We start from the raw sequence: 21,723 nt of genomic DNA, 5'->3' as shown, positions 1-21,723 counted from the left end.
TGACACAGCAATAGTACTAATAAATCTACACTCTAATGAGACCCAAAGAAAAGGGAAGAGGACCTATTTGTACAAATATATATTTATGTATGTATGTATGAATATGTATGTATACATACACACATATAGAGTTCTTTTTGTGGTAGCAAAGAATTGAAATGAAAAGGATCACTATCAAATGGGAAATGGCTAACCAAACTACAATACATGATGGTGATGAAATACTATTGTGCTATAAGAAATGACAAGTAGGACAGTTTCAGAAAAATCTGGGAAGAGGATTTATATGAACCGACACAAAATGAAGTAAGCAGAACCAGGGGAACATTGTACACAGTAACACTGTAAGGATGATCAGCTACAAAAGCCTTAGCTACTCTGATCCAAACAATGATTCAAGATAATGCCAAAGGATCCACAATGAAAATGCTACCCACTTCCAGAAAGAGGACTGATTAAGTCTCAATGCCAATTAAGGCATAAATTTAAAAATCTTTCTTTTTCTGGTTTGTTTGCTTTTGCAACATGGTTAACATGGACATGTTTTATATGACTTCACAAGGATAATTGATATACAATTGCTTGCCTTTCCAAGGAGAGGGGAAAGATGGGAGAGTGGGAAAGAATTCAGAACTCAAAATTTTAAAAAAGGATTATTAAAAATTTTTTTACAGACAAATGGTAAATATTTAATGAAAAAACCCAACAACCAAAACAAAAATGCTGTGTAATTAAAATGATAGAGAGCTTGTCTCTCACTACCTCCCTTCTTTGCAGAGTCAATTAGTTAGCAAGCATTTATGAATTGTCTACTTATGTGCCAAAAGAAGTCGCTGACTTCAAGGAGTAAATATATTAATGGGGAAACAAAATACAAATAACTAGGCACATACAAGATATATCCAGAACCATTAGAAGGTAATCTGAGAAGGGAATGTAACTCCAGGGAACTGAAATGTCCTCCTTCAGAATGTAAGATTTTAAATGAGTCTTGAAGAAAGCCAAAGTCAATTACTTAACCTGTTTGGGCTTCCGTGTCCTTTTCTTTGAAATAAAGCAATTATAGCACTAATATCTCTCTCCCAAAGTGATCAACAAAAGAAAATACCTATACATGCAAAAATATCTATAATAGGGGGCAGCTGGGTAGCTCAGTGGATTGAGAGCCAGGCCTAGAGACGGGAGGTCCTAGGTTCAAATCCGGCCTCAGACACGTCCCAGCTGTGTGACCCTGGGCAAGTCACTTGACCCCCATTGTCTACCCTTACCACTCTTTCACCTATAAGTCAATACGCAGAAGTTAAGGGTTTAAAATTAAAAAAAAAAATCTATAATAATGTTATTTGTTGCAGCAAAGAATTAGAAATAAAGGGGGTATTCTGGGGAATGGCTGAACAATATATTGTTTGTTTTTTAAAATCAAATTTATAAATTATACATATTTATTATATACAATATATATTATGCAAATAATATATTTTATATATTTATATATAAATAAATTCCATGAGGGAAGAAACAGTTTCATTTTTGTCCTCGTTTCCCCAGAGCCCAGAACACAGTATTGAACATAGTAGGAAATTAAGAAATACTTGTTACTGAATTGATCTGTTCTGATGTTGGTTCCATATTGGCTAACTTGCTGATTTCTCTGTTCTGGTTTGTATGAAAGAAAATACAGAAGCATGCATCTGAGTCAAGATCACTGAAGGCAGAAACAAAAGTCCTATAATTGCTGGTGTCATGCCATTGAGACAGAAAGATAAGGAGCTGGGGAAACAGATCAAAAGCCTGGTGTGAGGACATTTGGTCTGGAGAAGAAAAGACAGGCACTTGGAGACAGGTAGAAAGGAAACTTAGCATTATAAGCTTAGAACTGGAAGGGATCTTAAAAGATATCTGGTCCAATTTTCTCATTTGAAAGACAAAGAAACTGAGGCTCATAATATTAAAACATGGCAGTGGTCTTTAAGCTGTCATATGGAAGAAGTACCAGACTTCTTTTGCTTGATCCTGAATACAGAACCAGAAGCAATGGGTGCAATGTGCAGTGAGACAGATTTAGGGTTGACATAAAGAAAAGCTTCTTAATAATTGGAGTAGAGCAGCTAGGCACTAAGGCAGCAGGAGGATAAACCATTGGAACTGGAGTCAGGAAGACTTAAGAGTTCATATTTGGCTTCAAAACCTCTGTCTTCTTAGTTCTACAACTGGGAAATGAGGAATCTGTGAAGCAACCTTACCTCCCAGGACTGTTGTGAGAAGAAAATGAGATAATAGTTGTAATATGTTTTGCAAACCTTAGAGCAGTACATAAATGCTAGCTATTATTATTAGCTCTGCACTCCCAAATTCCTGACCCCAAGAATTTTGACAGACACTATCTGAAGCTGCAGTACCCACTTTGAACATTGGGTACCATGTTGATAGCAGCTGGGAGCCTGTCATCAAGAGAGGATGAAATAAAAAGCAGTGCCAGGTGTAGATACTTTATTACTGTGAAATATAATGCTCATATTCTTACAAGAGAGACATTTGGTTTATGAATTCAGGGAGTGGAGTTAGAGCTTGTTGACAGGAACAAGAATGGAAAGGTAAAAGGAAGAGAATCAGGAAAATATGGTGTTTCTGAAGCTGAGGAAGGAGAAAGTGATGAAGAATACAAAATGGCCACTGGATTTGGTTATTAGGAGATTAGGGCACTAAAAAGAGAATAGGTTGTGATTCATAATAAAGGCAGCATTACAAGTGCTACTAGATGTATGATATGCTAGGCACTGGGGGTATAAAGTTCTTATCCTCAAAAGAAACTTCTGTCCTACTCTGGAGGGGATTCAACATGTATACAGATAAACAAATGCAAGAAAATCTGAAGAAAGAGCGAGCAGTTTTAGAGCATCCTCAACCAACTGGCACCCAGCCTCTGCTTAAAGACTCTGGTGATGGGGAACTCAAAATCTAGCAAAGTAATTCCTTTTTAGATGAATTTAATTCAAGGAGGTTTTCCTTACATTGAAATGAAATTTATATCCTTATTGCTTTCTCTCCCTTCTCTCAGTTCTATTCCATGAAAACAGAAAAAGAACAAGTAGGTCTGTAGGGTCCTGGATCTATGGTTTGGAACGACAGTAAGCAAAGGAGTTGAAAGAACTGTTTTAGCAGTATAAGAGTGAATAGAATGAGAGAGATGAAGCTGAATGGGGTTAAAAAGGAAAGAAAAGCCTTTTTTTAGAAGGCATGTTTATGGGGAGGCAGGAAGGAGCCACTGCCAAGGAAAAGGCTAGAGATTCAGGAGAGTGGTGGTGACAGCTGTGGCAAGGTCATGGAGGAAGCAGGAAGGAATGTGCTCATAAGTAGATGGATTTGCCCAAGTGAGATGAAGGGAAACTGCTCTAATCAGAAAGGAATAGACTACTAAAACAGAGAGATTCAGGGAAATAGTGGAAAAGAATGTCAGATGACCTCAATCTTCTTACTGAAATTAGAGGCCAAATCATCTTTTTTAAGTATGGATACTAAAAATCTAGTTCAAGTCTTTAAGAAAAAAAGATTTAGATCATCAATCACTTTTGGGGGATGAGACAGATAATCAACCAACAAAAGTTTTAAAAAAAATACATAGTAGAAGAGTGCTTTAGAATATGAGACAAGTTTAAAGGAGTGGTCTAGTCCAAATTATGAAATCTGAAGAGCCAGAGGTCACTTTCAGCTGAGGAGAACTGGGACAGGGCATTCAGAAAACCTTCACAGAGCAGGCGGCACAAGGCATGGAGCGGCTTCAGTGGACATAGGTGAGGGTGGAACAGGAAAGAGGAATCCATTCCAGATATGGACAATGGTAGGAAAAAAAAAGTTCAGAGGCAGGACAAGTACCAAAAAGGAAGAGTAGCTTTATTAGAACATTAAAGTGGGGGAAATTATCAGATAAATACTATAAAGATAGCTAGTTTGGGGTGGGGACAGGGGAAGGACAGATGGTTTAAAAGCCAGGATCAAGTCTTTATAGTGTACTTGTTAGGGAGCAACAAAAAGCATTTTAATAGAGTGTTGTAATCAAACTGAAACATTAACAATTTCCTGGTAGTAATGCAGGATATTGAAGCTCACATAGGCCTGGAGTTAAGAAGACCACTAAACAAGCTATTACATGAATTTAGGCAAAAAGTAGAAGGACCAAGCATAAGAGACTCTAATGGAGTAGAAAAGAGGCAGCTACAAGCTACACTGCAAGGTAAAAGCAAGAGGACTTGGTACCAAACTGGCCATGGGGGTTGAAGGAAAAAGTCAAAGATGCTTTAAGATTTTGAGCATGAGTGGAAAGATGGTATTGCCATATGAGTTGGGGGAAAGGCAGACTTTTTTTGGGCATCTTGAATTTGAGATGCTGGCAGGAAATCTAGGTTTATATATCCAGCAGTTGAGAGACTTGGAATTGGGATTATAGGGAAAAGTTAGTGGGATAGATAGATTGAGATCCATCTGCAGAAGTCCATAACTGAAACCAAGAGAATGCACAAGTGAGAGGTCAAGGACAAGAACTTGGAAGTCATCCACATTTATGGGACAAGAAAATAAATGGAACAAAGAGACAGAAAAGGAATTCAGAGAGGTAAGAGAATCATAAGAATGAAGTGTGACTGGAAACTAAGAGAAGAGAGGATGTCAAAAAAGGGAAGTGGTCAAAAAGGGTTTGCAGGAAGTTCAATGGATGTAGTAATAAGATATCACCTAGAAGAGATTTACTTTAGTCAAATAGTGGAGACAGATACCAGGATGATAAAGATGAATATAGATTATTCTTTCTTCAAGTATGGCAGTGAAAGAGAAGAAAGAGAAAAAAGTGACAAAAGCTTAAGGGGATAGCAAAGTCAAGGAAAGATACCAATAAAATAATGGTGAGAAGGTGACAAACTACCTTGGTACTTATTTCCCTAATGACTTTTTTCATCTAATTATCCTTCAATTTAAAATTTGTTGTCTGAATTTTTTAACCTTTTTTTAAAGAGAAAAGGAAAATAAACTATACTTATCTCACTCTCAGGCAAATTATGTTTACTAAAGGCAATAAGCACCTACCCTTCAGATTTAGGTCACTTGGCCAAGATGAAAGTACCTAGAATCATATTCTCATTGCAGTTTCTATTCAAAGCTCAACAAAGTTGACTCTGTGAGCCTAAACAAATCAAGAGGTGGTAGTTTCCTCTCCCACTTACTTATAACTGGCCTTGACAAGAAGCTGCTGGATGCGCTTTGCCACTTCTTCAGCTGTTTCTTTATCACCAAGGTTTTCTCTTTTCTTTCCATCTCCTTCTGGCACTTTCAGGAGTTGCTGCAAAGTGGACTGAACCTCTGGCAACATAGCTTCCCACTCCTCTTCAAGATCTGGCACCACACCTGAGAAAGGAGGTTTATTTATTAATTTGACTTCCAATCTATGTCTGTCCAGGTACAACAAAAGGATTATCTGTATTAGAGCTCACTTGGAGCTGCAGCTCGCCGCTTGGCTCTCATTTCCTGCAACTTCTGAGTCTCCTTCTGAAGTGGTCCGGACAAGTCAGTATCACTTAGCTATGAAGACAGAATGGATATCAGAAGTTGCTAAGGGCATCTCCTCTTTATAATATTTTTCTTTTGGGCAGAGAGGCTACTTACCTTACAGGTATAGGGGTTGTTGGCTAAGAAGGTGGCCAGCAGCTGGATAGCATTTTTACTCACTAACACAGATTTGTCAGCCAGACGCCCCACTGCAAGGGTCACTACTGCCTGGAAGCGTGTCAATGGAAGAGCCTACATGGAGAGCAAGGGAAGTGTGAATTCATAACACACAGGACCCATCTATGCCAAAGAATATTTGATATTTTGAACCTGACTGAGCCACTATTTCATTTCTAGGAGTACCAAGAAATTTATATAGGTCAGCTAAGAGAAGTCCTGAAATTTTGCTTTGAAGTAAGGGCTAAGAATCTTAAAACTTTGTACAAGACAACCTTTGTTCTAACTTAAAGGTAGGTCTAACTTAAGAGGAGCATGTGGAGAAAACCTCCTAATCTTCTTTTGGAGTGTATGTATAAGCTTTACATTCTGGATACTTTTTCTGGACTTGAAAATCAGGTATAATCAAGTGTGCCAGAGGCACTTAATATAGGGGCTTACCTTTTGCTGGACTATTCGAATAAAAAGCTGCAAGACACGGCTTCGCACAAAAGAGTTAATGTCATGCCCATGAGCCTGCAAGGTGTCCAAAAATTGATCCCGAGTGCCCCGGGCTGCCTCTTCCAGCTGGTCCCCATTCAGTACCTGCAGCACCATTTCTGTCATAGCTGCAAGAACTGCATTGCGCATCATGTAGTTCTGGTGGAAGGAGATATACATTAAGGGCCTCTAAGTAAAAGCTAAGGCAGAGAGGAGGCAATAGTAGATTTAAAAGTTTTTATTGATAAATTGTTTTAACTCCCATGAAATATATAACCATTTAAATATAGCATTTCCCAAAAGTCTTAGAATAGTTTTAAGATATTAAAGCTGAAAGAGTAGTCCATGACAGAGTGTTCAGTGGATGGAAATGAGTATGGGACAATTTTAATCTATTATAGATTCACCCACACTAAGACTTTTGGGACAGAAAAGTCTTATATAGGAACAGGAACCTAAAAAAGACAGCATGAGCCAAATCAAACAAACAAAAAAACACCCTGAAATAATTAAGCAAAACACAAAAAGTGGCTGTGAATGTATATATTTTAAAACCACATCTTTGGTTTTTTTTATTATAGATTCAAATTAATAGAATATGAAACAGAGATCTTAGAAACAGTCCAATTTTAGAAAATGAAACTGAACTATAAAAGAACTATCAAAGGAAAAAATTCTGTGTCAGATATATTTATAAGTGAATAAAACCTACATACAACACAAATTATTCTTTAAAGTTGAGAAAAAAGAGATGGGAGGTCCTAGGTTCAAATCTGGCCTTAAGACACTTCCTAGCTGTGTGACCCTAGGCAAGTCACTTAACCCCCATTGCCTAGCCCTAACCACTCTTCTGCCTTGGGACCAATACACAGTATTGACTCAAAGACAGAAGGTAAGGGTTCAAGAAACAAACAAACAAATAAATAAAATAAAATTGAGAAACCAAAACACTCTACCAAACTTCTTTTATGAGTAAATTCCTAAGCTAGAAAAGGATAAAGCAAAGAAAAAACTAGAAACCAAAATCACTAATTCTCATTAACAAATTTTAAATGAAATCTTAGTAAAAGGAATGAAAATCAAGAGGGGTAGTGACTTGTGTTTGTTATGGTTGTAATTCCTAGAAGACAGAGCATTCATGTAGCTGTCCAAAATCATTATTCTTTCTCCCTTCTTAGCCTCAAACTTCTTCCGACCACTCCCTCCCCTCACTTCCCTAGACTCTTGATAACTAGTGGTTAAATTTATGGCACTTGGATGTGTTGTGATATAGTGTGGAACAATTCCTGAATGAATTAAGCTAAAATGGGGGTCCAAAGAGAAGAAAGAATATAGTATAGATCTGGTCAATTGATGTTGGATAGAAATATAAAACTGAGTAAAGAGAAAAGAGTATTTAAAAATGTGGATTATCTGAATGAGTTGTATTGTGTCCTGGTGAGAGGGTTGCTTTTAGGGACAGGCAAAGGCAAACAATCCTTACATGTATAACTAGCCAAAGAGGCTATACAGGTCCTAGGTTTTATATGATTATTTGACTGGCAGAGTTCTGATCCTTCAGTAGTCTTGACAAAGGAAAAGAGAACACTTGGAGAGAGGCGAACTTGAATGTGAACATAATTTAAGAGTAAGTGGAGGGGGCAGCTGGGTAGCTCAGTGGATTGAGAACCAGGCTTAGAGATGGGAGGTCCCAAGTTCAAATCTGGCCTTAAACACTTCCCAGCTGTGTGACTCTGGGCAAATCACTTAACCCCCATTGCCTAGTCCTTACCGCTCTTCTGCCTTGGAACCAATACACCAAGACAAAAGGTAAGGGTTTAAAAAAAAAAAAAAGAGTAAGTGGAAAATGCTTGTGAGTAAATATTTGTTGTTCCTCTTTTTTGTGGTACCAAAAAACTGGAAAGTAGGTCCTCAAACTGCTTACTAACATCATTTCAGGGAGGGAAGGAAGGAGAGAGAGAATTTGAATTGCAAAATGTCAGAAAACAAATGTTAAAAATTGTCTCTCCATGTACTTGGGGAAAAAAATACAATAAAATATTATAGGAGGGGCAGTAAGGTAGCCCAGTACATAGAGAGCCAGGCTTGGAGTCAGGAGGTCCTGGGATCAAATCTGCCCCTCAGACACTTCCTAGATGTGTTGTCCTGGGCAAGTCACTTAATCCCAATTGCCTAGCCCTTACTGCTCTTATGCCTTGGAACTAGAATTGATTCTAAGACAGAAGATAAGGCCTATAAATAAATAATAAATAAAATATTACTGGAGGAAAAAAAACCCCAACAGAAATCCAGGGGGGAAAAAAGTAAGTGTACATTGATTGTAGTATATCAATGCTGAATTACCCTGTAAGAAATTATGATTATGAAGAATTCAGAGAAAAATTCGGAGACTTGTATTGCCTGATGCAGAATATATGCAATACTAACAATGACTCCAATAACATAAATGAAAACACTAAAAGCCAGCTGAAACCAGATCAATTGCAATGACCAACGTTGGGCCCTGAGAACAGATGATGAAACATTTCCTTCCTCTGGACAGAGGTGGAGGAATATAAGAGCAAAATGTTGCATATGCCATAAGAATTCATTGGTTTTGCTTAACTATTTTTCTTTATCACAAGGGAAAACTCATGGATGATTCTGCTATCAAGAATAAAGGGTACCAATGCAACATTTGAAAAAACCATCACAACAATATTTGTGCATGGTAGTGGGATGGGTGCCAAAGCAAAGTCACACTTTCAATCAGGGGCATGATGATTTAACTTAAATCTTTATTTAACTTAGTCTTGACTTCTACATAGTTACACAATGCTCACCCTTCCTAACTGATCATGGTATAAAATGCATCTCTACTCTTGGTACATGGTACAAAACTGAATCTCTACTCTCAGGCACCACTCTTTCAGAAAGGAATATTGGGGAAAAGTTGAACTGATGTTGCAACCAATATTCTTTTCCACCGAGATCATGCATCCAGATCAACAAACATTTCAAAATATACATTAGGTAACCACACTAGTAACTGGTCATTAAATCATAGGATGTCATAAAGTAGGGCCCCAAACAACAACTTCTTTCTCCTTATATTTGGCAAGTTTACCTATTTCCTTCATCTGAATAATTCAGCCTCTTTGCCCTTGCCACCTACTCCCCATGCTCCTATCTAGCTCATTTTAACAGTCTCTAGGTCAACGGCCGGCAACCTTTTTGGCCGTGAGAACCATAAACACCTGTGGAAGGAGGAGGATGGAGGCGGAAGGTGCTGGAATATGGGGCGGAGGGTGAAAGGCCTCCTGGGGAACATCCTGGGGCTCTGCCCAGACTGGCCGGTAGGGTAGTGGAGCCAGATTTGGCTCAAGAGCTATACGTTGCCGACCCCTGCTCTAGGTCCTTTCCCTTCTATATCCTACTTTTCTATTGTGACCTCCTAGCTCCATTATCAATAAAGTTCCCTTCATTCTTAATCTCTTCTTGTATACATAAAAACATGTTTCTGATGTTAAATCACTGCCACCACTGACCACCCTATTCAGTACTTGGTTGCTGTTTCTTTCAGGTCACTGTGTATAATTTTACTTTGGTTAAAAATTTAAATCTTTTCCCACCCCAGGTAACATGAAAGAGGAAAAACAACCCTAGTTCAATCCTTTCTCCATACCCTGAGAAAGAACCTAAAAATCCTTGTACCTGCTTGTTTTTGTTAAAGAGATATTTGTTTTTCTGTTGTATTGTGTTTACTTAAAGAAAAGTCCCAGTGGATTCTTGTTTTCTATTGAGCTTGCATTCTTAAGGTTTCTCCAGTCCTTTTGTTGGCCAAAAAAAAAAAAAAATGATGTCACTCTCATCCCACCCTGGGTCTACATCCTGGGCAGATAAAGAATATTTCTTCAAAGACTCAGCCTAAGTTTCACAATAAAGTTAAGTTTTAAGTCTGGCTTCTGATTCTATGAGCTCTGTGATATATATGCATATATGAAGTGGATACGTGCATAGAGGGGTGGTAGCAATTCTGATTAGAATGTTATAGCTTACTAAGAGAATGAGCTTGGATTCTGTGTGTACATACTGCATCTGGCACAGGCTCAAGCCAGATACTCAGGCCTTGTGGAACAGACCACAGCTGGAAGTGTGTATGGCCCAAATAAGTAGCTATATTCTTCATCTTGTCAAGCAACACCATTTCCCACAAAAGATAGCATTTGCTGCTAAGGGATGAAGACCAATAAGCTCTGCAAATCTCAACTCAGATACTCCATCTCTAGCTTTTGGGCACCTGCATTAAGCCATTCTTATGCCTGGAGTGTACCTCTTCAGGGCTGCTACAAAGAATAGCTATCATTCTTTAAGGCTCCAGTCACTTCTGATTTCTACTGCAGCTCTCTTCTGCCAGAATACAGTCAGGCTATTGTGCTATGTATGTGTCTTCCCAAAAGCATGTACCAGAAGGCAGAGATTATTTTGGGTTTTAATACTCGGGGCCTACTACAATGGCTTACACATGGTAGGACTCAAATATTTATTGAATTGAACACACATTTGAAAGGCATAATTATAAATCACAAATAAGAATTGTTCTAGTAGCTACTATTACCAAGCCCAGCTCTCATGAGGTCTAACTTTTTTTTTTTTTAAACTAAAGCCCTGACCTAAAAGTCTCAGTATCAATACTAAGAATGGGTTCTAAGGCAGAAGAGCAGTAAGAGCTAGGCCATTAAGGTCAAGTGATTTGCCCAGGGTCACACAACTAGGAACTGTCTGAGGCCAGATTTGAACGTAAAACTTTCCGTCTCTAGGCCTGCCTCTCAATTTACTGAGCTGCCTAGCTGCCCCATCCTCACTAAAATTCTTAATAAACAATAATTACCCCCATAATCTGACAAGAAAACAGAGAGGGAAGAATGATGTCTTAGTTTGTGGAGCAAATTTATGACAGAGTTTAGTGGTGAATGGGATTCCAGATTTAGGGCAGTGGTTTTTTGACCTGAGGTCTGTGAACTTCTAAAAAAGAATTCTGATTATTGCATTTTGATATAATAGAGGTTTTCTTTGTAATCTTGTGTCTTTTATTTCATGCATTTAAAAACTTGATGTTGAAAAGGGGTGAAAAGCTATTGAATGAAAATTTATTTGCATGACTTCATATTCATAATGGGTTTTATATTTCTTGCCTTCTCAATAGGAGGGGCTGGGGGCAGAGAGAGAATCTGGAACAGAAAATAATAATTAAAAATTAAAAAAGAAAAAATCTTGCACACGGTATAAGGGTGAATCAAATGGATGAATAGATTGTCTCTGTCAGCCCTCCTGAGAATTCACAGAATAAACTGGAAAAGTAGCCTGGGAGAGAAATCCTGCCTCAAGCCAGAACAAGAGAAATGACTGGGGGTGGAGGATCTGAAAAAGCTCATTGTGTGGAGGAAACTCAGCAGGCCAGATGGCAGCAAGAAGCCTCAGTCTGAGGAAGGGATGGGATTCAGAGCCAGAGCTGAGTCATTCTTGCTGGACAAGAATTGCTATCTCCCCCTACCAGATCTGGACACCTAATGTAGCAATGGGAAAAGGAGTGAGGCTGATCTGATGCTCTTGAACTAGTTAACAGTTCAGGGGTACTGTCTTCCCTATACCACAAAATCCAAACAATCTCATTTCTTGAAAATGAAGACATCTCTAATGAAACAAGGCACTCTTTCCACTGTGACTAAATTATCTTCCCAAATAAGCATTAGAGATCTTCAGGGCCGACCTACCTCTCCATCCAAGTGATCCAATAAGACACTCATACTGGACATCATAACAGTTGGGATTTGTTCTGCTAACTCTGTCAGGAAAGCTGCATAGCCCTTAGCTCCTGAAGTATCACGACTTAATTCCTGAGGGCATTTTTGTCCGATTTCTCTAAGTGAGCAAGAAAGCAGTTAGGTCTTAATAAAACCTAACTAATGGAAAAAGGTCTGAGAGATTTGCTATCTAAAGGATCACAAACTTTTATATTCCCTGCTTCAAATGTCTCTCTTTTAAGGATATGATAATCACAAGAGAAGAGTCTCACCTTACAATTTCTCCCACTATGCTTTTCATTCCATACTCAGTTGACCAAAGACTCACAGCTGCCACGAACACAGATACCAGATGTTCAAAATGCTGCAACATCTGGATGATCTTCAAGGTGGCGCCTGTCAAAATACTTGAGGTCAGAAATTAGGGAGTGGATAGCTAGTAATAATAGTTAACATTAATATAGTGCTTTAAGGTTTGCAAGCACTTTACAAACATGTCATTTGTTACTCATAACCACCCTGGAAAGTAAGGTTGTTTCAGTTTTCTCATTTTGTAAATGAGGATCCTGAGGTTGACAAAGTCAAAGGACTTACCCAGGGTCACACAGTTAAGAATTTGAGACTAGATTTGAACTTGGGTCTTCCTTACTCCAAGCCCAGTGCTCTATCCACCAGGAATCCTACCTGTCTAACTAGTGAAGCAGTTAGAAGAAGAAAAAGGGATTACTCACTGAGCATGTGGTTGTAGCGTGTCAGAGCTACCCCAAGGAGGTGGGTGATGGCTTCCCTAGTTGGACGGTTCTTCTGGTGGCTAATACTGGGGTTCTCAAGAAGTCGGTAGCAGCAGCCTGTTAGCAGACTAAGAGAATGGAAAATGTTACAACTAATGAGAGACACATTGTTAAATAGCTGCTTTAATAAATGTTTTACATTGACAATGAGAATATCCTAACCTAGTATGATGGTTCTGGTTAGCAATAAGTCTCTGTTCAGAGAGGTCTACTACCCTTACCTGTGAGAAATGTTTGAAATATCATTTAATCTACCTTCTATCAACAAAATAGGGCAATGATTATACTTTCTTTTCTTCTTCTCCTTCTTTTTTTTTTTAAACCCTTACCTTCCGTCTTGGAGTCAATACTATGTACTGGCTCCAAGGCAGAACAGCAGTGAGGGCTAGGCAATAGGGGTTAAGTGATTTGCTCAGGGTCACACAGCTAGGACCTCCGGCCTCTAGGCCTAGCTCTCAATCTACTAAGCCACCCAGCTGCCCCCTTCCTTGTTTTCTTCTGATAGGGAAACTGAGTCAATGATAAAGCTAGAAACAGAATCTCTAATGTTCCCCAATTCCCATACTCATTAGTACCATTATTAGAGAATTAAATTTCCTATCTAATCCATTTGGCCCTCCTGTATCTTAATAACTAACCTGACAAATTCTTCTTCAACCACTGAGTGGTTCCACAAGCGGCAAATGTCTAGCTGCAGAAGCTGTGTTAGCAGCTGGAGAACTGGCTGCCTTGCTTCTTCCCAATCAAAGCCTTGAGCCTTGGTCCGACTCTTTTTGCCCTGAAAAGAACAAAGAATAAACTATATTGAAAAAAATCAAGGAGCTTTGAACTGCAAGCATAAGCATCCAAACTAAGGAAGCTATAGAAGAAAGTCATACTAGAAGAAATACTAAATATTCCAATATAAAGGACAGTTGCTACATTAGTCAAAGATGTCTGCACTAATAGATGCCTTTGGATACTTCCCAACAAAACCCTTGCAGCCAGAAAAGAAAGAAGAAAGTATACTTTGGACCAAGCCATCTTCTCTAACCAAGAGGGAAAGGAACTCCAAATTACCTTTCCTCCATGATCTTGACCCATTAAGCTTGTCTTGCTAGTTGTGGATTCAAAAGATTCCATGAGGCGGATCAGAGCATAACAATTCATTTTAAGGGCATTGAGGTGGGCACTTCGATCTGATACACTCAAAGTTGTATCATCTAGAACAGCTGGGAGATCCTGGGAGTGATGAGACACCACTGCAAGGAGTAGGATCTGAGAGTTAACCAGGCTCACCTTCATCATACACCCAGACCCTCCCCAACCTCACATGACCCCACCTTCAGCCATCAGATTACCAAAGATCTGTGCTCATCTCTTGGCGGCTATACCATATGCTAAGCCTTCTAGGGTCCTTGACTTCAATACTCTAAGCTTGTCCTGTTACCTCTGCCCTGCTCTAGCTACCAGGATCTTTCAGTGGCAGCCAAGATCACTCCACTTAGGGAGAGATGAGAGCAAGAGAGGCAGAACTTCCTGTTGGTCTGCCCTTACAGCAAACAAACACAGCTCTGTATTGCCCACCAAGATTACAGACCTAGATGGAAAGTCAGGGTCCTAGGGCTCAGTCAGACCAGCCAAGTAACAATAGCCTTGGTATCATCATATGGCTGCTATAGAACAGGAAAGAGAGAGTCCCCACCTTCTAAAGTCCCTACCCTCCAGACCCCATAAACACCTTTCATCAAGAATTCCAAGGCATCTTCTTTGAGGTCAGGATCTATACTTCGAAAGTGACTACGAGAAAAAGGAAAGGGGTAAGACAGGAACCTGAAGAGCACATTCCCACAGAGATCAAGACTGACATAACTGGTTAAAGTATGTGATCCAATGCTTGAAATGATAAATGACACTACACAATAGAACTAGAGTAACAACAGGCTTATCATAAGGATAAATGATTATCGGTAGAGTTACAAGTAAAGTACTCAAAATTGAAGAGTAGTAGATTCTTGGATTTGGAATTTGGAAGTTCAGGACTAACTTACAATGTGGCAATAAGGTATATTAGAAGTATTTTGAGAACAAACAGCCAGTCATCATTTCTAAGATATTAACTGAGACACTTACTGTAATATGCTATAGAGTGTGTCAAAATGCTCCAACACAGCTAGTGGTCCCTGGGTTCGGAAGGCAACCTGGAACACTGTCAAGGAGAAGACAGCAATCAATAAACTGTCCTAGGTAGTGGGTTCCATCTATATATTACAGAGAGCAAAGAATCAAGTTCTAATTTTTTTTTTTGGTAGCTTTAGAGGTTATAGGCTTGGCTAGTATAAACTAGATGTGGCTACATTTAAAGTTATGATCCACTATGCTCAAGTCCTCTACTGGAGGTCTAAGAGAACAGGTACTGATTTTATCCAATGCTGAAGAAAATACCCTTAGCTCATCATTCAAAAGAACAAACCTCTGGTACAGCTAGGTGAGTCAGTGTGTGTCCTTGGGCAAGTCATTTAACCCTAATTGCCTAGCCCTTTCCATTCTTCTGCCTTGGAACTAATATTCTAAGACAGAAGGTAAAGGTTTTAGTAAAAAAAAACAAAAACAAAAACAAACCTACAGTGGACCCACCATTCATCTTAATAATAAACCCCATATCTAGTGTTATAGAGGCTGGAAGAAACAGTTAATCAATAAGCCCTTATTAAGTTTCTATGTGCCAGTCACCGTGATAAGTGCTAGGGATACAAAAGAGGCAAAAAAAAAAATTATCTCTGTCTTCAAGAAGCTCACAAGCTAATGAGAGAGAAATATGCAAACAAATATGTAAAAACTAAATACAAGATAAAAAGGAAGTAATTAACAGGAGGGAGGCTTTCTGTTTCTGTTGGGACTTAAAGGAAGTCAGGAGGTTAAGTACACAGAGCTGAAGAGAGAGAGGTGGAGAAATAGCCAAAGAAAATGCTCAGAGTGGAGAAGGGGAATAACCAGGGAGTGTCTGTCAGAGTCTAAGAAGGTGTGTGTGTGTGAAGCCACTGGGACTTACTGAGAGGGCTAAGGTCAAACTTGCACTTTAGGAAAATCACTTCAGTGGCTGTATGAAAGAAGAATTGGAGTGGGGAAGAGACATGAGACAGGCAGGCTCCCTAGAAGACTACTGCAGGAGTTCAAGTATGGAATGCTAAGGACCCATACTACTATAGTGGCAGTATCAGAACAGAGAAAGTGAAATCCATAGTTGTGTGTGTGTGTGTGTGTGTGTGGTCAAGGATGACACTTAGGTTGTCAGCTTGAGAGGATGATTATGCCCTCAAGTGTCACTGACAGTCCAATAATGCCCTCAGAACACCAGTGTGGATAATCATCAGTTTTAAAACTGGCATCTCCCTTACTCTCTGGATTATACTCTTTCCCTCCATTTGATCTTATGTGTGAGAGGACAGAGGAAAGGAGGATAAACATTTGCTCCCCTTACTCCTACCCCATTAGTGGGTCCCTTAGGACTTGAGTCCTAAATCAGCTGCAGGGGAGGTCAGTCCAGAGGACTGGACTGATTCTCTTATTGCTCCCGCACTGACTACTAGCACTAGCCAGATTACATGTTCATAAGGTCTAACCACAACCTAGCTTTTGCTGTTCCTTACCAATTATTTTTACCTATGTCTCACTACTTCCTATGTTATAGTTATTACAGTGGTTGTTCCAAATGTTCTGCTCCCTCTCTAAGGTTCAAATTCCTCCTCTGCCCTTAGGGAGTGACATTGCCTTCTACTTTAAAGAGAAAACTGAAAACATTCAGTATAGCCACCTTTATATATACTTGCTTTCAAACTCAATGTATCATTATTTCCTCATCTCTATTTTCACCCTTCCTTCCTATCTCAGAGAAAGGGGTTTCTTTCTTCACTTTAAAGCTAACTTTCCATTTGTACAATCAATCTTTTCCAGAAAGGTCATGTGGGGCCATAATCCCACAATTATTCCCTTCCACCTTAGCATCTCAACTTTCTACTCTATAAGTCTCTTTCCACCTTCAAACAAGCAAAAGTCTCCTCTGTATTAAAACAAATCTTTTACTTCATCCCCTAGCTTTCAAGTAATCTCTTTCTTTTGCTGCCAAATCAACAATGTATGGGATATTCCTATTTCTACTTCTTAACCATTCATTCCCTTATGAACACTATGAAATAAAGCTTTTCCCTTCCTATCACTCTAAGAAGGCAGCAATAAGGCTACCAATGACTTTTTTTTTGTCAAATCCTCTGGATCTCTTTCAGCACTTGTGCTTTCACACACACACACACACACACACACACACACACACACACACACACACCACTGAACATCCACCCACTGGAAAGTTTTCCTTCCTTACCTTTTATCTGTCATGATATATTCCTAGTTCTATAATCACTCTAGTCACAGAAAGGAAACACTGATGGCACTCCTGCATCCTCCTGCTTCATTAATATGGGTATTACAGGATACATAGGATCATAGATTTAGAACTGGCACTTAAGAGTCAGCTTGATCAACTCCCTCATTTTATCAATGAAGAAACCAAAGCCCAGTTAACAGACATTAAATAATTTGCCAAAATTCCATGGGCAACAAGTAGTACAGTAAGGTTAAACTCGAAATCCTCCAAGGCTCTTTGTTCCTTGTTCTACCTCTTTAGTCAGTCCTTTAGTTCATCAAGTTTCAGGATTATTTTCAGGCTTATTATCTAAAAATATTTATAATAAAAGTTTTTTAAATGAAAGCAATTCCTTCCTCTTCAGTTTCCTAGAGTACTTATTTTGACTTCTCCTTTCTATCCAACACATTCTACTGCATATGATACATTTTTTGTGCAAATGTGTTTCCCTGTTAAGACTCTGTTCTTTCAAGGCATGGTTTTTTCACCTTTGTATCTTGCTCTTTTTTCATCTCTGTACTAACAGTGTCTTAAATAAACATTTGCTGAACTAAGTTGCAGATCATCAGAACAGAAATTCAGAAGAGCCATCAGAGACCTAGTCCAACCCAGACCTGAATAGGAAACTAGAAGTCATACTGAAAAGAGGGGAATGAGGACTTGGAATTTTAAACTTTAAAAGTATCTAGAATTAGAGATAAATAATAACTCAGTAACAATGATGACAATAACAATCATTCTAAAAGGAAATTCTCAGGATTATTGAATTCACTGGGTCCTAGAGGGCAAAATAATGTCATCCTAAGGGTAGCAAAACTGAGGAATGGGGAAAAGGTGAAAAATAAGATTGACATCTCCTTACCCCTGAGCTGTGAAGGAAGTTGTTTGACAGACAGAACTTCTTGTACCACATACTGGTTGACTCCTCCACTTTTCAGTAGCTCCTCTGGAGACAGTGGTAGATGAAACTCACACAGCTGAGGGGGCATCTTCCTCCTGGCTCACTGGGCTAGAAAACAAAGAGTAGTCCCTAGAAGTTGCCCATCTCCTATACCAATATGATACTGAGAAAAACCCTAGTTTAATTCTAGAAGTAAAAGAGGTAGTAGTCATAGCATAGCAGCAGCAGCAGCTCTATGACTATGAACATGTCACTTTACTTTCCCCAAATGCAAAATGCTGCCTTGCCTTCCTTACAGAGTTGAGGAAAATTTAGAGAAATAATGTATCAAAAGTGATTCACAAACTGTAAGTAGCTTTCAGATTCTCTCTACCCTCCATTATAAGAGTAACAGGTCTTATAAGAGTAACAGGTCTTATATGGGGTAGGGTTTTAAGACATCACCTAGTACAACCCCCTCATTTTACACATGAAGAAACTGAGTGCAGGAGAGGAAAAGTAACTGACAAAGCTTTCCCTCCCTTCCCCTGCTTCCTGGCTTTCCTTCAAGTCCCAGGTCCACCTTCTCCAAAAAGTGTTTCCAGATATCATCTAATGCTAGTGCCTTCCCTCTGAGATGACCTCCAATTTATCCTCTCTTGGTTCTGTTGGCACAAAATTGTGTGAAAGTTGCCTCCCGCGAAACTGTGCACTCCTCAAGGGCAGGGACTGCTTCTCCCTCCCTTTGAAGCTCTGGCCCAAAGTACCGTTCCCGGCACTCCGTAGGCACTTAATGTTTGTTGAAAACAAAGCATTTACAGTCTCAGGATCCAATGAGAACTAAGTAGAGCTAGTAGGGTTGCCCCCCATCGTATAACTAAGGGTGCTGACGGTCAGGATAGCCCAACAAATAACCTAAGTTTCCAGCGGATGTCACGTAGTTTTTTTGCTTTTCTCTCAACCCGGATAAGGAGGGCATTAATTATCCTCATTTTAAGGATGGAGAGACTCTTAGACGACCTCAAGCAGCGAAGGGATGTACTGCAGAGGGGAGAATTTCGGTCTACCTGTCCAAGGTGCACAATTCTAGGCCGCATTCGGGGAAAAGCCTTCAAAATGACCACTCTCACGCGAAATGGGGTTTCATAGGACAGTGAGCCCCCTAGTCATTACAGGGGTCTGCAAGATGCCCTTAAATACCTCGCTGGCTTTCACATTCCTCAGGTTCCACGTTCTTTAACCCACCTCATGCGATTCCTAGAATGCCCCCAATTGCTGCCCGTTTACGGAGCCGCCCTACCCCCGAAGTCCCATAACTTACCCTCCTCACACAAATTAAGAGCCCGGAGGAAAAAGCCCGCTCCAGGAGTCGCTCGGGAAGACAACCAATCAGCGCTGCGGTTCCTAGGGCACCAACCAATCTCCGCACGATGTGGGGGTGTGTGGGGAAAGGACCGCCTCTTTACTCCGGGGCGAGCGGACGAATTCTCCAAATAAAACGGTTTAAATCTCAACGGCTGTGACGCGAGCCAGTCGCGGAGTTCTGACCAATGGGGAGAGAGCAGCGGGTACGTCAAATGGATCCTGAGCGCTGGGGACCCAGGAACGCGCTTTGAGATAGGGCGCCCTTAAAGAATTTTTTTCTGTTTACTGCGAGCCCATGGTGGTGGGGAGGGTTCTCTGATCACGTCTCGTCTGGAGCTCCAGGGCCAGGGTGCAGCTGTAGACGCTCCTGCTGCAGCTGACTCTTGGCCACTGGTGACAGTAGTAGCCTGCAAGCCTGAACTTCCACTTGGCTCGGTTCAGCTATGCTTCTGGATCCGTGTGTGGCTTCCTCCTGCCTCAAGAAGCTCTGGTTCCCTAAGCCCAGTTTCCCGCCCTAACCTGTTCTTCACAGACGCAAACAGACACTAGCCCAAATGCTTTTTCTCCCTTTTCAGGTGTGTCCAGGAAAATCTTGAGCAGCCCGAGCTGGGAAAGGCAAGGTTTTCCTGAAGGAGGAGCGCTGCCCGCTCCCCTGCAGATTCCAATTCGAAGCAGACAGCTGGGCCAAGGCTGGAAAGGCCGTTTCTGGGGGCGGATTGTAGCTCCAAGAGGCGGAGCCGGTGCTTTGGGAGGAGAAGGAAGAGGATGCCAAGCAGAACCCTGGGCGCAGAGGAGCTTGGGAGCGACAGAAAATGGCTTCCTTCCTTCCTCCCAGTGTAAGGTGAACGGAGGTAGCCAGCTTTGCCCTCTCGCAGAGGCGTCTGGGACAACGCCCTCACTTTCCCGGAATTCTCCTAGACAGTCCCTTGTTACCCGGACTCCCTAATGGCGTGGTTCCTGATCCGGTGGGCAGGTGGGGGACTGTGGGGCTGTGCAGCCCGAGCCAGCAGGAGCATCTCCTTGGGTAAACACCTGGGGAAAGGGGAGCATTGCATTGACAGAAGTCGACTTCACTGTGGGGTGCCTGCTAAAAATTACTCCTAACTTTTCCACCCTTAGGTGTCCCCGAGGCGGCCCCTGTGAGGACAACTCTCCCTCCCCTTAAAGAGGTGGATCGATGGAACGAGAAGAGGAGCATGTTTGGGGTGTATGACAACATCGGGATCCTGGGTGAGAATCAAGGCCAGGGCTTGGGGGGGGGGGGGTGGGGGGTGAGGAAGAAACTTCGTTTATTCTTTACTTCCGTGTTTCTCAAAATTCCCGAGGGGGGGGGGTGAGGAGAGGTTAGGAACATGCATTAAGGGGTCATTTGCCTTTAAGTAGAATAATCTGACTCTTGAGTGTGGAGTCGGTCTTAAATCTCAAGGAAACAGTACTGAGCAAAATATGAATTGAAACAGAATGAAGGGATTTTTAAAATGCAAGGGTATCTTTGACAGCTTGCTTCCAGGCTTGCTTTGGCCTTCTCTGCCTGGAATTAATAATGTATTCTTACTTTACCCCACAGGAAACTTTGAAAGGCATCCCAAGGATCTTATCGTGGGGCCCAAATGGCTCAGGGGCTGGAAAGGAAATGAATTGCAGCGTTGTATCCGCAAGAAGAAAATGGTGGGAGATAGAATGTTTCTTGAAGACTTACATAACCTGAACAAACGGATCAGATATCTCTACAAACAGTTCAATAGAAAGGGGAAGCACCGTTAGAGGAAAAGGCTAGACAGGCTAGAAAGCCCCATCCCCTACGTATGGCCTTTCAGGAGACCTGCTGGTAGGGAAACTTCTCATTGTGGAGAAAGGCCTTTGTAATGTGTTTATAATAAAATTGGTTGACAAAGCATTTGGTTTTTCTTTACTATTCCCTTCTGATGTATCTATTTCACCTCTAAACTCTCCTGTTATCTTGTCAGTTTTGTCCTTGCCTCATCATTTGTTCTGTTGCTGATGTAAGGATTACATAAATTAGATTCTTAGAGTTGAAAAGGAGGTTTACCTAGTTCTCACTCACCTTGTGCAAACAACTAATTCTGCATCTCTTGCATGTCTAGCCTTTTCCTCTGTCACCTTTGTAGGAGTTAAACCACTTCAGGAAGACCTTTTTTAGTCTTTGTAACCATAGTGCTTGCACCTAATAGGCATTTAATAAATATTTGTTGAATAGACTTGAAAATTTTCCGTCACTGTAGCTTTTTTCTTCAATAAGACAGTCCCTTTTGCTTATGAATCATTCTTAATTGTTAGAAAATGCATCTG

At 40.5% G+C, this 21,723-nt stretch overlaps 2 protein-coding genes and 1 non-coding gene across 3 annotated transcripts in view; 1 reads left to right on the top strand and 2 right to left on the bottom strand.

Moving 5' to 3' along the window:
- NCAPD2 (non-SMC condensin I complex subunit D2) overlaps positions 1 to 18,157 on the bottom strand; it is a 39,139-nt gene extending 20,982 nt beyond the window's left edge. The window contains 12 exon segments of the mRNA XM_044677427.1: positions 5,214 to 5,394; positions 5,481 to 5,568; positions 5,653 to 5,787; positions 6,154 to 6,351; positions 11,946 to 12,093; positions 12,248 to 12,371; positions 12,707 to 12,834; positions 13,405 to 13,544; positions 13,826 to 14,007; positions 14,487 to 14,545; positions 14,879 to 14,954; positions 18,031 to 18,157. Of these exon segments, the coding sequence (XP_044533362.1) occupies positions 5,214 to 5,394; positions 5,481 to 5,568; positions 5,653 to 5,787; positions 6,154 to 6,351; positions 11,946 to 12,093; positions 12,248 to 12,371; positions 12,707 to 12,834; positions 13,405 to 13,544; positions 13,826 to 14,007; positions 14,487 to 14,545; positions 14,879 to 14,954; positions 18,031 to 18,157 (1,586 nt within the window).
- On the bottom strand, positions 14,093 to 14,419 carry LOC123250828. The gene has a single exon (XR_006506460.1). It is a non-coding gene; the product is annotated as a small nucleolar RNA U85 (small nucleolar RNA).
- Positions 18,158 to 20,094: 1,937 nt separating the features above from the next.
- MRPL51 (mitochondrial ribosomal protein L51) lies at positions 20,095 to 21,310 on the top strand. Its single transcript, XM_044678033.1, has 3 exons — positions 20,095 to 20,437; positions 20,533 to 20,643; positions 20,981 to 21,310. Exons 1-3 carry the CDS (start codon positions 20,359 to 20,361, stop codon positions 21,175 to 21,177), a joined length of 387 nt encoding a protein of 128 aa, XP_044533968.1. The 5' UTR covers positions 20,095 to 20,358; the 3' UTR covers positions 21,178 to 21,310.
- The last annotated feature ends 413 nt before the right edge of the window (positions 21,311 to 21,723 follow it).

Source organism: Gracilinanus agilis, chromosome 5 (genome assembly GCF_016433145.1).
Source record: "Gracilinanus agilis isolate LMUSP501 chromosome 5, AgileGrace, whole genome shotgun sequence".
Taxonomy (NCBI): domain Eukaryota; kingdom Metazoa; phylum Chordata; class Mammalia; order Didelphimorphia; family Didelphidae; genus Gracilinanus; species Gracilinanus agilis.
The sequence above is the reverse complement of the archived record's forward strand: the minus strand, read 5'-3'. Positions and strand labels throughout refer to the sequence as shown.

What these genes read in the sequence shown, in the direction of transcription:
- MRPL51 (XM_044678033.1), top strand. Translation starts at nt 20,359, where the DNA reads ATGGCGTGGTTCCTGATCCGGTGGGCAGGTGGGGGACTGTGGGGCTGT. An exon ending in CAGCAGGAGCATCTCCTTGG is followed by an intron (nt 20,438 to 20,532) that starts GTAAACACCTGG and finishes TTCCACCCTTAG; the next exon opens with GTGTCCCCGAGGCGGCCCCT. An exon ending in TGACAACATCGGGATCCTGG is followed by an intron (nt 20,644 to 20,980) that starts GTGAGAATCAAG and finishes TTTACCCCACAG; the next exon opens with GAAACTTTGAAAGGCATCCC.